The sequence below is a fragment of the Symphodus melops genome, assembly GCF_947650265.1.
Source record: "Symphodus melops genome assembly, chromosome: 23".
NCBI lineage: Eukaryota > Metazoa > Chordata > Actinopteri > Labriformes > Labridae > Symphodus > Symphodus melops.
In genome coordinates this window covers 11,115,158-11,128,344 of record NC_136713.1, presented here as the reverse complement: position 1 = coordinate 11,128,344, position 13,187 = coordinate 11,115,158, and the positions used below count along the sequence as shown (strand labels likewise).

The window sequence follows — 13,187 nt, the reverse complement described above, 5'->3', positions numbered from 1 at the left end:
GTTTGCTAAAATCCCCCCTTAAAAAGTACATTTAAACCTTTCCTGTCAACAAAATACACATTTATTTACCCAAAAGACTCGAGGCTATGTTTCTCATTCGGCTGTTCTCGGTCCACAATCTGTTTTTAAAATCCCCACCCTCGTTGCGAAAAATGGCTGCCATGTGAATATGGTGAATATTGGATTCATCGATCGTGATAACGTCTCAAACCAGAAAATCTTCTTATAGAACCAAAGACTTTCATTGAATGGGAGAGTATAATCTATATATAGTTGTTGCTGCCCTATTTTTTAAAGTTCTTTTTACTTCACTAAGATTTCCTACTCTGTTCGATAAGTCCTCCAAACAAATTGGTCCGAGTGTCCGTGTCGGCGTGTCCTGTAATGAGACAGATGGTCAAGTGGACCTGGACGGATGTGTTGAATGAGATGATAAATGAGGGCCTTTCGCTCTCAAACACGAATCTGATATCTCTGACCAGAATCACATTAGTCCTCTTTGAACTGTTTCTACAACTCTGTCATCAATTTGAATCTCTGGAGGAGAAGTGCAATACGCCACCCGGACGGGCAATTTGTTTCAGTCCACCTGTGTTATCAGTCTTTGTAAGTGAAGGTTTAAAAACATCATTCGTTTGAAACAGGCGGCCGTGGCTCAGTTGGTCGAGTTGGTCATCTGTCAGCCGGAAGGGTTGGGGGTTTGATTCCCAGCTCCTGCAGAAGCATGTCCGCTACTTAACCCCCAATTGCTCCCGCTGCTTTGTCTGCGTTGTATAAATGTGATTCGCTGCCTCTGATAGTCCAACTATAGCATCCTGTGAATGTGTCAGTCTGACTTTTTAACTTTCATTTGTCCAGCTTGGAAACAAGACGCCCAACTTGGGACATATTTGCATTTTATCAGTTATGTCAGCATGTGATGCTAAGCTAACTGTAACGAGGCTACAGTCTCATATTGAACAGAGAAATATTAGTGGTACTGATTTTTTCTCACATAAAGAATTTAATTCTATGGAAGAAGTCCTAAATTAATAATTGTATCTGCAACTTACAGGTTTGGAGCTCTCTTTAAAACGCCCTTGATTCTTTAATCCTGCTTTTTGTTTGTGTTGTAAAGCAGCTTTTATCATCATTGATATTGTTCTTCTCAGTGATTTGGACTCCTTGAAGGATAAGACAAAACAAATCTAACCTACTACCTTCCTGCATTCTGTGTTTCTCATTTACTTAATCAGAGCTGTGGTTGGGCACGAACACCCCCGAGCATCGACGGTCCCCTCAAAGCTCCCATTCTCCAATCTCCGTGTCTGTGTCCTCCAACTTGAAGGAGTTGTGTGGGTGTGAGAAACTCGTTTGTGCCAGACTCTTGCAGAGTCCGGCGTACTGTTAAAATGGCACGTCGTCGTCTGTACCACCCACCCGACTCCTTCTGCTTCACCGGAGCTTTGGGTGGACCAGTGTGACCGGGAGTGTACCGAAGGTCGACCGTCAATCAGGATTGTTCCATTGAACGATCTTGGTGGCCTCGCCTCTCTGAGCCTGAGATGTCAAAAGCTCTTTGATTTAAAAATCCCAACAAAAACGGATATTCTACCACTGGCTCTTTAATGTCAGCTGGAGCGTGCTAATGAGCTAAACTTTCCTTTCTGCACAGCCCAGAAATAACTCTTAATGAAGCAAAGTCATGCTAAGCAAGGTAAAGGTAGCTCGCAGGTAGACCTGGAGGGATTCTATCTCCCATCATCAGGCCAGAGGAGGAGCGTAGAAACATTGGTAAAGAGAGGCAGTCTTTTTTTTAATGTTTTTTGTACGATTGGATTAATGTACTTCTCACTGTTGGGGGTGGATTGGAGATAATTAGAATGGATTAGCATCTCTGTTCATTCAGATTCGATTCAGACAAGCCATTGAGTCGCATGATTTTGAGGCAAATTCGGCTAAAAAAAAAAAAAAAAGAGAGAGAGAGACGTCAAGCTTGAAAAACTCACTGTCACTGTACTTGGGATTGTAGTACGTCAGATATGCATTATGTATGCCCCATATTTCTCTCTTTCACACCCTGAGGTGTTTGAAACCCCCCCCGTGCTAAGCTAACAAGCTTACTTTGAGAATCGGTCATAATGGACAAAGAGTTGAATGTAGTGTCCTGTCAGGTTTTATGTCAGTAATCAGAAGAATAACCATATTCTCAAGGAGCTGAAAGGGTTTTAATAATGCCCAACAGAGTCTCTCCTGCTGCTCTCTAAAGAAAAAAGGCATTTAGATATCTTTGCTGCGATGATGTTCTCTTTGTTCTGGAGTATCCTTTTAAGTCACCTCCTTTATTCTGTAAGCGCAGGAACAAGATAAAGCCGTTCCCTTGCTCCTATCATACTCCGTATCAGATCCTACAAGGAAGATTTACGTGGTTCCCTTTTTCTCCTCTCAGTGTTACGAACCACCAAATTCTGCCCGTGACGATATCCTCTAAATCCTGAGCTCCTGATAACAAAGCTTTTGAAAGTACAAAGAAACACAGATTTTTATCATGGCTTTCCAGAGAGGACAAATTGTTCTCGACAACGCCACGGAGCGGTCCAGAGACCCGTGTGCTTCGTGGAGATTGAGTGGCATGGTTAAAAGTGAACGCAGGATGAAGTCCTCCCACGAATGAGAAGGAAAGCAGTTGTTTCGACAGGACGTGTTCGTCTTTTGTAGAGGAACAATGAAAAGGGGATTAATATGTGCTGGATTGTTCCTTCTTGTAGGATTGCAGGATGGGCGTGATGGATGAATTCCTTTCTGGGTTTATTAATGCCATTTGTCTCGGCCTGCTAACTCTGACATCCAGTGCTATGCTATGCAGCGACTGAGCTTGGCCCCCCTCTCTTTCAATTTGCATATTCATTCATGGAAATTCAGCTTGGCGTTGGATTTTCTATGAAGGCATTAAGCCTGTATCAAGCCCGGCAGTGACAGTGTCCTTGGCTAGGCATAAAGGTGCGTCTTCATAGATGATGTAACAGCTATTTTTTATGAATGAAATCCATGTCTACTGAGAGTTGGTGCTTTTTATTGTGAGAAAAAGAAAGTGCCCGATGACTGAGATGGCTCATTTTGTTTTTCCACCTTTGAAAGGTCAGCGGGTACGAATAGCATCACTCCGTTCCACCCTGCGAAATGGCGACCTTCCAATTCACGTCATTGCCCGTCTTTTCTGTCCTTCAGGGATCTCCGTCAGCATCTCCACCTTCAGCCTCGTGGCCATCGCCATCGAGAGATACAGCGCCATCTGTAACCCGCTCAAGTCCCGGTCCTGGCAGACGAGGTCCCACGCCTACCGTGTCATCGCTGCCACATGGGTGGTGTCATTGCTCATCATGGTGCCCTATCCGGTGTTTAGTGCCCTGAAGACTTTCCCCAAGACCAACGGCACCGTTGGCCACATGTGTCGTCTTGATTGGCCCAGCCACCAAGCTGAGCAGACCTGGTAGGTACTCCCTTCATACTTTATAATGACTGAAGAAAGGCACAAACTCAGTCCACCATCAGTTCGTCAATCAGTTGTCTGATCTGGTTTTCATGACAGAAAGAATGCATGACCTGTCTGCTAATGTAAAGCTTTCACAAACGCTTTACTGACCAGAGAACTTCACGAAGTCTGTGGAAACACTGCAAAGCTGCACAAAGGTAGAAAAAGAGAAATAGACTCAAAATGTCCTAATTTGCATTCAGGGAAGTTTGATCATTTTCATTTCACGATGCGCTTGACAAACTTTGTTATTTGAGTAGTACAATGAGACGTCTTTCTGATTATTACTCACTGTTTGAACATTGATTACTATTTGATTTAGTTGATTTAGAAACTCCAGCTCCATCACTGCACACCATCTTTTCCCAACTAAGCTACGTCATCGATATCCGTAGCCAACGAACATGCTGCACGTGTGAGGTAAAACCAGTGTTACAGCTGTGGAATATTTATCATTGAGTCATATTACACTTTGAGCTGTGCGTCTCCTATGCTCCCTTTGCCTCTCACTTCAACAGTGTCGATGTGTACTGTGGGGCATTGTTGAAACCCCACTTTTGGCTAACTTCACCGTCTCCATTGTTCTCCACAACAAGAGGCACAGACCTCAACCATTACACCCGTGAGTTGAGTTGGGACGTAAGGGAACATTGTGTCCTTTAAAGTTGATAAAATGGGCCGGGCCAACGATGTGAGGGAGTATGCAGCGGCTCGACAACAGGGTCTGCATCTCTGAAAGCGGAGCCCTTGTGGAGTATTTCTGATTTTGCGGAGGTCGTAACCTCCCAAACTGATGAAGCGGCAACGAGGTCAAAGGCGGTCAAAGCTGACTGAAGAATGTGCGGAGCAAAGGCTTGTCAGCAGGGCGCCCATGTTGACCCCTGTCTGCAGCCTAAAGATCCTACAATGGGCCGGTGAGCATTAGAAATAGACCAAGTTAAAGCTTATTTGAATTTGATTTTTGTCCTTGTTGAACTTCTGGCAGACGTTGGCGTTTTCTGTATATCTTCATCGGAAGTTTTAGGCGATGGGTGAAAAAGAAGCTAATGATAGAAAGAAGTCTTCTGTCATTTCTGTTGAACCTTTTTGGAGCTGAAACCATTCAAGGTGGAGGCGATGTCTGGGGGGAAAAAAACGAATGAAATCATTAAATTGGAGACGGGTTGGAAAGGTGCCCAGGCAGCTCTCGTTACAGTAGCGCAGGAGGTCGCACCAAAACTCCGAACGGGGACTTCATCATCCGATGCAGATACTTGATAATGTGTCTGCCCTTTGCATTGATGCGTTTAAGGATGCATTGTACCATTTTGCCATCATTTCCAATTAACGTGGTGCTCCTGACTGCACGCTGAAATATGGACGCGTGGAAGCCTAGAAAGGTCAAGAACGATTGCCACGGTCGTCGGCTTGATCCGTGGTCATGCTTTCGTAGGACCAATAAATGCGACTGTATTGTCAGAAAGCAGCCGAAGATCCTGCATGTTCGGGCATCGTGGGATGCACTATGCAGGGATTTTCCCGTAAACGACTTTGGATCCTTGCAGGAAAGCGCAATTAAAATGATGTACCAAACTGAACATGGCAAACTCTGGTACATTTCTTGACTTGACAGCCTTTTGTGGTTAGCACTCTGACGAATTCCCTTTCCTCTGACCGTCTATCAAACTGTAAAGCTTCTCTGGGAAAGACGAGGCAGTGGGAGAGCAGTTAATTAGTCTGCTCAGTGAGGGGGAGGAGGAGGAGGAGGAGAGGAAAGTCAGGGCTCAAATGTCAAAAGTCCACATGTGTCATGAAGTGTGAGGTCCTTTTTTAAGTTTTAATTCGCCCAGTTTGGTCTTCGCCCATCATGGCCATCTTTCAGATTACACCGGGGTTAAGGGTTAAAACATCTTTTTTTTTTTTTTTTTTTATCAAGCGGGGACAAAAGGAAAATGGGACCAATTTCTGCAGTTAATGAAGCAGTGCATAGACTTATCGAAGCAGATGATGTGGAAGACAAGAAAGAGCCATAAAAACCTTAATGGAGCGGGTTTTTTCTGAAGAGGAAGACAAATTTAGTCGTTTATTTTTAGAATTATTCTCGGTGGAATCGACTGTTTAATATCTGTTCACAAGTGCACATGTAAGTGGACTTAAATTTGAATGTTTATGAGCATTCAAACCATGTTGACATTTGTGACATTAATATTTCATTCTGTCCTTCATTTCACATCCGACGCTGCACAAATGGCCCGCAGCAAAGTGTTTGATCAGAATACATAAACATTGGAAATCCAAGCTGAGTGAAATGTGTATTTTCTGTCAAATTGTTTTATAATGTGAGTACAAGACAATTACACGGGTAACGCTAAGACTCGCTGCTCATCATTAAGTTCATCGCTCTTTGTGCAAAGTTATTATTAAAGTTTTTTTATTGAATCCTCCCGTCTCACGATGCATCAAACTGTGACCGCCGCATATATTCTGCGCGTGGCTAATTAGCGCTTTTCACAACTTGATATTTTTACGTTCTGATGGAGTTAATTATCGCACCGAAAAACGAACAAACGATGAGAATCTGAAGTGCGATACACAAGCGTTGGCGCTCGCTATTGAATGCCACTTCAAACGATTTGATTAAAGACAGAAAAGCCAAAGCGCTGACTTCTCTTACACGACTGATGTCGCAGCTCGTCGACAAGCTAGCAGCATCCACGACCGCAATCAAGCACAACTGTAAGTTAGAAATAACTTGGACTGAGAAACATCTCCAGGCTGTAAATGTGTAATAGGTAGTGACTCACTTTAGGGGACTCGTTTTTTTTTTTTTTGGTCTTAATTTTGCCTTCGCTTCAGTTTTATCCCCGGGGGTCGCTTCAGACACGAACAAGAGGAAATCAATTTGTAGTTGTGTTTATGATGCAGAAACATGCATCTAATTTCCTCCTGAATAACGTATTTCCTGCAGAATCATGAAGCATTCAGGTGATGTTTGAATAGTTAAAAGAGCGATGTATGAATATTTATGTTTTTTTTTAAACATCATGTGTCCTCCTGGCTCTGCTCCATCTGGGTTTCCCCCCTCGAGACAAAACAGCCGCAGAGATCTACCAGCGCTCCCAAGTGTTCCTCGCACTCTGATGTTCACTTCCTGACAGCTTTCGTTGAAGCGTTCGAATCAAACGGCCGGCTGATGAGAGGCAGTGACTGAAGCCTTTCTTTTAAAACATGTGACCGGAGAGCGAGCGAGCCGCGCCGGGTTCAGAGGATTACCCAGGAAGACATTAGAATATCAGAGAGCGAATGAAACCCTGACCTCTTCCTCGCCGCTGTCACTTTGATGTGACTGATGTGCCCGGTGGACGTCGGTGGTTGAGAAGAGCGTTTTCTGATTTAGATAAAGAGGGTGACGTCTTTCAGATTGTAAAGATGTAGTACCATCAAAGTGACGGCTGCGGTTTAAAAAAACAAACATATTTTTTCATGGATTTCTCTTTTTTTTTTTTTTTCTTTCCCAAAGTAATTGCCTGTAACCACCTTCTCCCTGTATTCTCTTTTTAGTTTGTTTCACTTAAAGTTTTATTCGTTTAATGCACTGAGAGTCGACACTTTACAATCCCAAGTGGTTCTACATTCATCTTATTTTAAAACAGATTCAAAGGTAGTGTTCAAAGTCTTAAAGAGACTATATGCAAAGTGCTTTTCTGCAGTCTGACTCAGATTTTAAGAGTCCCAGAGCACTTTGAATTTTTTTGTACTTTTTTCAAACATCCCTCGACAATATTTTATTCATTTTTCCTCTCCTTTCCTTTTTTTTTTTTTTGCACTTTGTTCATTTCGTTTCTTTCTTCTTGGAGGTGTCATCACTCCAGGCACTCCGGCAATCAAGAGCCATTATCGTCGAGTGAAAATGGATCTTTTTTTTCTCTTTTTTTTCATGATCAAAAAAAAAAAACCAGCCGAGTACACAGCCTGAGGGAACAAGAAATGTCTCGTAATTGTCATATTTAACCACATTTACTTGTCAAAATGTAATTTCATTCTGGTGGAAGAAAATGTGTGTTTGGTAATGTATCGCCCTGAGGGTTGTCTGTTTGTTGTGCAGTGTCCAACAAATGCCTGCTTGTTTCCTTATGTCTGTGTCTTATGTAAATATGCACTCTACATGTGTAAACTGTCAATATGTCAACACAGCACTTTAATAAGGTCATGCTGACGACCTTACATAGGTTAAAAAGGAAATAGAACCAAACGGGCCTGCAGACGCTGACTCGTCGAACTGGTCCTATCCTGAGGGAAAAGTTGAATTTCCCTTAGGATCAATAAGGTATCTATTTATTTATCGAAACTGTAAAGACTAAACTCCTGCGTGACAACGATCGACACAACAACATATCGTGGTCCTGACTCACGTGGCTCGTTTCAACGCGGACACGCAATTTATAAAAATGCGCTCGTCGTCCTGCAGATTCACCTCAGACTCGCCGCGCCCACTTCTTCGTGACCGCTCACGGTGGCGCTTTTCGACGCGTGAGCAGAAGTGATTTTGTCCAAAGAGAGAAGAAGGTGGGACAGAAGAAGAGGGACAGCAGTGATAAGACGTTTTTAAAGGATGACCAAGAGGTAAAGCTGACACAACGAATGCGAATGAATACCTGTGTTGATTCTGCGCGTTGTGATGTGTTTGTGCTTTCGTGGGCCGTGTGTCGTATCAGAACGGGTGTCACGCTGCGATTCCCAGCCCTACTCAGAGGTTTAACTTCAACTCAGATTCACATTTCACATTTATGCCAAACTGTAAACTTTCCTGCGTTCCAGTTGAAAGTCGGATAAGCGGCATAGGGAGTACCATTTGTTTAGTTGGCTAATACCAGACGATGACGACACGCTACCTGATAGTTTCCATGACAACACCTCCCACAGAGAGCGGTGTGATTTGTTTCATGACAAAAGCTGCGGAAGATTCTCCGAGTTTCCCATTTGGAGTTCGGACTTCACGGAGCGTTCCTCGGGACGTATCGGGCCGACAATTCGTAATTTCCTGACTTCCGAGATGTCCTTAAACGCAGCATGAAACCTGTCCAGGTACTGAACCAAATCTCACCCAACGACAGTCGTCTGTAGAGGGCACCGGCTAACTTCTCACCTGAACATTGGGAAACTATCCTTCCAACACTTCATACATGTTAATTTAAGGATTTAAAGGATATTAAATATGGACGTAAACCTCTTTAAGGTTGAAGATTTTTGAAATGAAGAACTCCATTAGATGTTTAGTTGGGGCGCCATTAGACAAGAACATACTGAAGTGCAGCTCGTTTATAGGGCTGGGAATCTTTGAGCGTTTCCCAATTTTTTGAGGGGTTCACGGTTCGATTCAGAATCCATTTTTTGTCAATCAATAAATGTGTTCATACTTCAGGATCTTATCTGTCAGACTGGCTGAATCTGTTGCTGCTCTATTCTGCATTTTGAGTTAAAGAGCTAGCCTTAGCGCTTAGCAGGGACTGATTAACAAAATCGTGTCGTGAAGAATCTTTTTATCTATCTAGCCCACAGTGAAGCGAAATGTTTGGAAAACTACACTCAAGAGGTAGAGAAAAGAAGTGAACTCGCAGAGGGGATAATACTCTTGGACATAAGCGAACGTTGCATCAGCATTACACTGCCAGTTGTAAATTAGCCAGCAGGGAGAAGCTGCAGAGCTGAGATGCTTCGGCAACTTTAGCTGAACACCATGAGGGCGAAGACGATATCTGCGGGGCTCAAGAGAAATGTATTGAATGTGTAGCTGCAGAATCGGACTCTTCGGGCTGATGCACTGACTTTGTTCTGTGTGGGAGACTCGTTTTTGACCCCCCCCGCTCTCTTTTCATTTTTTTCAGGTATGTGCTGCTTCTGTTCACCTTGTTCTTCGTCCCGGGAGTGGTGATGATCATAGCCTACGGTCTGATCTCCAGGGAGCTCTACCGAGGCATTCAGTTCGAGTTTGGCCAAAACAAAGAGACCACCGGTGAGCTAAATCATAAACGCATTCGAGAAACTGCAAACAGCTTTTTGTTGATCACATTCAAACCTGTTTTATCTCTTTGGGCCTTTATGAAACTACAGATAATCACATGAAAAAAAGAAAGTAGCATGATCGACTGAAACATCCTGTAAAATATAAAAAACAACGTGATTGTATAGCTTTAACATTGATGCAATGTACTCTCTAAAAGCTGCAAATAACTTCTCTGAGGCATAAACAGCCAGATTAATAATGCAACAAGTTTGCAAATAGAAATTAGTTTGTTTTGCCTCAAGCAGACGGTGACATATTTTGTCGCTCCCCACAGGCTCTGCACCTGTTACCTCCACAAATAGTCTTTCTCTCAGCTTCTTTTCAAGCCTGTTTGGAGTTTCTCCATAAACCTGTACCTTTTTTTTTTTTTTTTTTTTTTTCAAAGAAGCAGAAACCTTCTGCAAAGTGTGACTGAAAAATGCATAAGTCCATTCAGGGGAATTTCAACTGTTGGTGTAACTGTGTGCATGAGGTGGCTCCAGTTTCCATGGCGTCCAGTCTTGTGTGTGATTCATCAAGGGCTCAGACGGTCTGAAACAACCTTCAGAAGCAGCTGTATATATATATATATATATATATATATATATATGTGTGTGTGTGTGTGAACACGGTGTTATTTCTTCAGGATGTAGCAAGAGATCTTTTAGTCATACAAAATGAATGTTCATGTTGTTGATTATGATGCTGTGCTCTACTTTTTCCTCCCCATCGCCTACAGATGTATCCGGCTTTTTCCCATTATCACTCCTGTTTCCCCCCCCTCAGGCATCACTGTTGTAAATTGAATCAATCGTCGTGTCTGTGTGAACTTTAAAAGAAGGCTTTCTGAGATTTAAATCTTTTTTTTTTTCTCTTTCACATTGCTCATAATAAGATTCCCTCCTAATGTTGAGGTAATGGGAAATAAAAGCCAGAGTCTTTGCTTAGTGCAGAAACATATCGGCAGCTAAATTGAGGCTTTGAAGGTCACATATTTTGCCAAATACACTTGAACAGGTTTCTCTGAAACTAATGTCTCTAGTCAACATACAGACGCGACAATGATGAGAAAAGTCTGTCCTCTCCCTCTTCTGCCTGCCTCACTTTTCAGTAAAACTGTTAAAACAGGCTGTTTGGAGATTTTCCCTTAATGACATCACAAAAGGGAAGTAACCCCTCCCCCAGATGTGTGACACTCCCACAGCTTTAGGTGTTTGTTCTGCCTTGTCGCCACAAACAACAAGAAAGCTCACGTCTCATCCCCTCCCAGAGAGGGGGCGTGGCCAGACACAGCTCATTTGCATTTAAAGCGACAGACACAGAAACAGCCTGTTCAGAGCAGGGCTAAAATAGAGGGATTTATAGGCATGATCAAATACAGGATCAGAGTGGATCAGACTAGAAACGTCACACACCTGTTTTGGGGACCTCTGAAACTTTTGTAAACTGGGTTAAAAGGAGGACAGTATTTGACCTTTAAAAATCACAACAAGATAGAGATTGTCAAGATCCGAAAACAAGAGGTGAAGAGTCCTTTTCTAAGAGTGATTATACACAGGCTCAAATAGATGAAACAATCACTTCTTTAATGAACTACATTTCCCAACTTTTTGTCAATCTGAACTTGTTGACGGTCCACAGGTCAGAAGAACGGCGTGGGGAAGCCTCTCACAGGGTCCAACGATGACGACGACGGCTGCTACATCCAGGTGTCCAAAAAACCCTCCTCCGCCGTGGAGATGCCCACGCTCTCTGCCTCGGCCGCGGCCAACCAAGCCAAGACCGAGCGCGCTCGCAGCAACACCTCCGAGGCCAAGCTGCAGGCCAAGCGCCGAGTCATCCGCATGTTGATGGTGATCGTGGCGCTCTTCTTCATCTGCTGGATGCCGCTGTACACCGCCAACACCTGGAAGGCCTTTGACCTGAAGTCGGCCTCTAAAGCTCTCTCGGGAGCGCCCATCTCCTTCATCCACCTGCTGTCCTACACCTCCGCCTGCGTCAACCCCATCATTTACTGCTTCATGAACATGCGCTTCCGCAAGGCCCTCCTCTCCACCTTCGCTTGCTGCTGCCGCAACTGGCTCTGCCGCCAGTGCTGTTGGTGCCGGAGGAAGGAGGCGGGAGAAGACGGCGTCACCGCTGTCTCCATGGCTACATCCATGGCCACCTCCATGTCCAAGTTCAGCTACACCACGGTCAGCACCACCGGCACTTGCTGAGCCAGAAGGGGAAACCACGCATCAGTGGCTGTCGGGGCGGCGGAGACTCCCCGCGACCGAGTTTCCTGATTTTTCACTCCTCATCTTAATGTGCCGTGAGTCACGAGCTGAGTAATCCCCCTGTCCTCATTTACGAAGCCTTGATAAAAGGTGTCCTTCAAATGTGTGCGCATGGCTGCAGAATGTGAGCCGGAGCGCCCCCCCCCCCTCTCTCTCTCTTATTGGCAGCATCCGCTTTGTCGCATCCTGAGAGGAACATCAAGTGCCTGTGCTCTTTGTGTGGCTTTGTTTGTTCTGGGAGTTCGCTCACTGGTTGATTGACATTTTAGTGGAAAAACTACGTTGTAAATAACTTACCGTGCCAAAGGTCAATTATGAGACATACTGTCAACCAATGAGGACGTAGTATGAATTTCACCCCTTTTTTTATTTAATGTCGTTTCACGTTCATTCATTCAGGGCATCTCTCTCTCTCTCATCTCTCTCTCTCTCTCTCTCTCTCTCTCTCTCTCTCTCTCTCTCTCTCTCTCTCTCTCTCTCTCTCTCTCTCTCTCTCTCTCTCCTCTCTCTCTCTCTCTCCTCTCTCTCTCTCTCTCTCTCTCTCTCTCTCTCTCTCTCTCTCTCTCTCTCATCTCTCTCTCTCTCTCTCTCTCTCTCTCTCTCTCTCTCTCAGCGTGTTTACACCAAAAAAGAAATCAAAGGGAACCGAGTAAGTCCAGTTTTTCTTTTTCTTTTTTTTTTTACTGGATGAGCTCTGACATTACCTTTTTTTTGTTGTTGCTCTTATTGACTCGTGTTGCATCACTTCTTATTGTTAAAGCAGCAACTATCCAAACACCAACATGTACCTGTAGACATGTTGAGGATTTTTGTCAGTGTCTCCGTATTACATGGATGTTTTTGCAGCGATGGCGGCTGATTATTCGGCGGCATGTTTACATAAACGTCTTAAAGATAACGTTTGATGTGCGAACAGATAAGAACGCCACGCTGCAGCATCACAAACCAGGCTCGGCCATGCAACATAAATCTCCTGTTTCCTCCGCGTGTGCACGCAGAATACTGATGCAGACATTAATGACAGGATGTGGATTAACAGGTGAAGTGCAGGGAATCTGCCCCCGTCCACAGACGACGCAGAAAAGAAGTGCTTTAGTCAAACTCAACTTTTCTGTTCAATTATCTCGGCGGCGTCTTTATTGTACTCGCTCTGCCTCCTGCTTCAGCGCCGCCAATTACTCTGAGCGCTAACCTAAGTACAAAGACCCCGTTTTCCAGGCTCGCACTAACGAGGTGTTTCTCGGGGAGCCTCGTCCGCCACGGCGAACCTTCCAGGCTTCGTCTTTCTAAAACGGAGGACAAATTGCTCCTCTGACGCGCCACATCTGAGCCCCTTCAGTTCTCCAGCACTAATGGTAACTACAAACTTCTTTTT

The 13,187-nt window shown here is 44.2% G+C and overlaps 1 protein-coding gene across 2 annotated transcripts in view; it reads left to right on the top strand.

Moving 5' to 3' along the window:
• The window catches only part of LOC306818676 (cholecystokinin receptor-like), a 45,594-nt gene extending 33,176 nt beyond the window's left edge, over nucleotides 1-12,418 (top strand). For both annotated transcript variants that reach the window (XM_079336370.1, XM_079336371.1), the window contains 3 exons: nucleotides 3,208-3,469; nucleotides 9,376-9,503; nucleotides 11,175-12,418. In XM_079336370.1, the coding sequence (XP_079192496.1) occupies nucleotides 3,208-3,469; nucleotides 9,376-9,503; nucleotides 11,175-11,752 (968 nt within the window). In that variant the 3' untranslated portion in view covers nucleotides 11,753-12,418. The remainder of the gene's footprint in view (nucleotides 1-3,207; nucleotides 3,470-9,375; nucleotides 9,504-11,174) is intronic.
• Nucleotides 12,419-13,187: the final 769 nt, after the last annotated feature.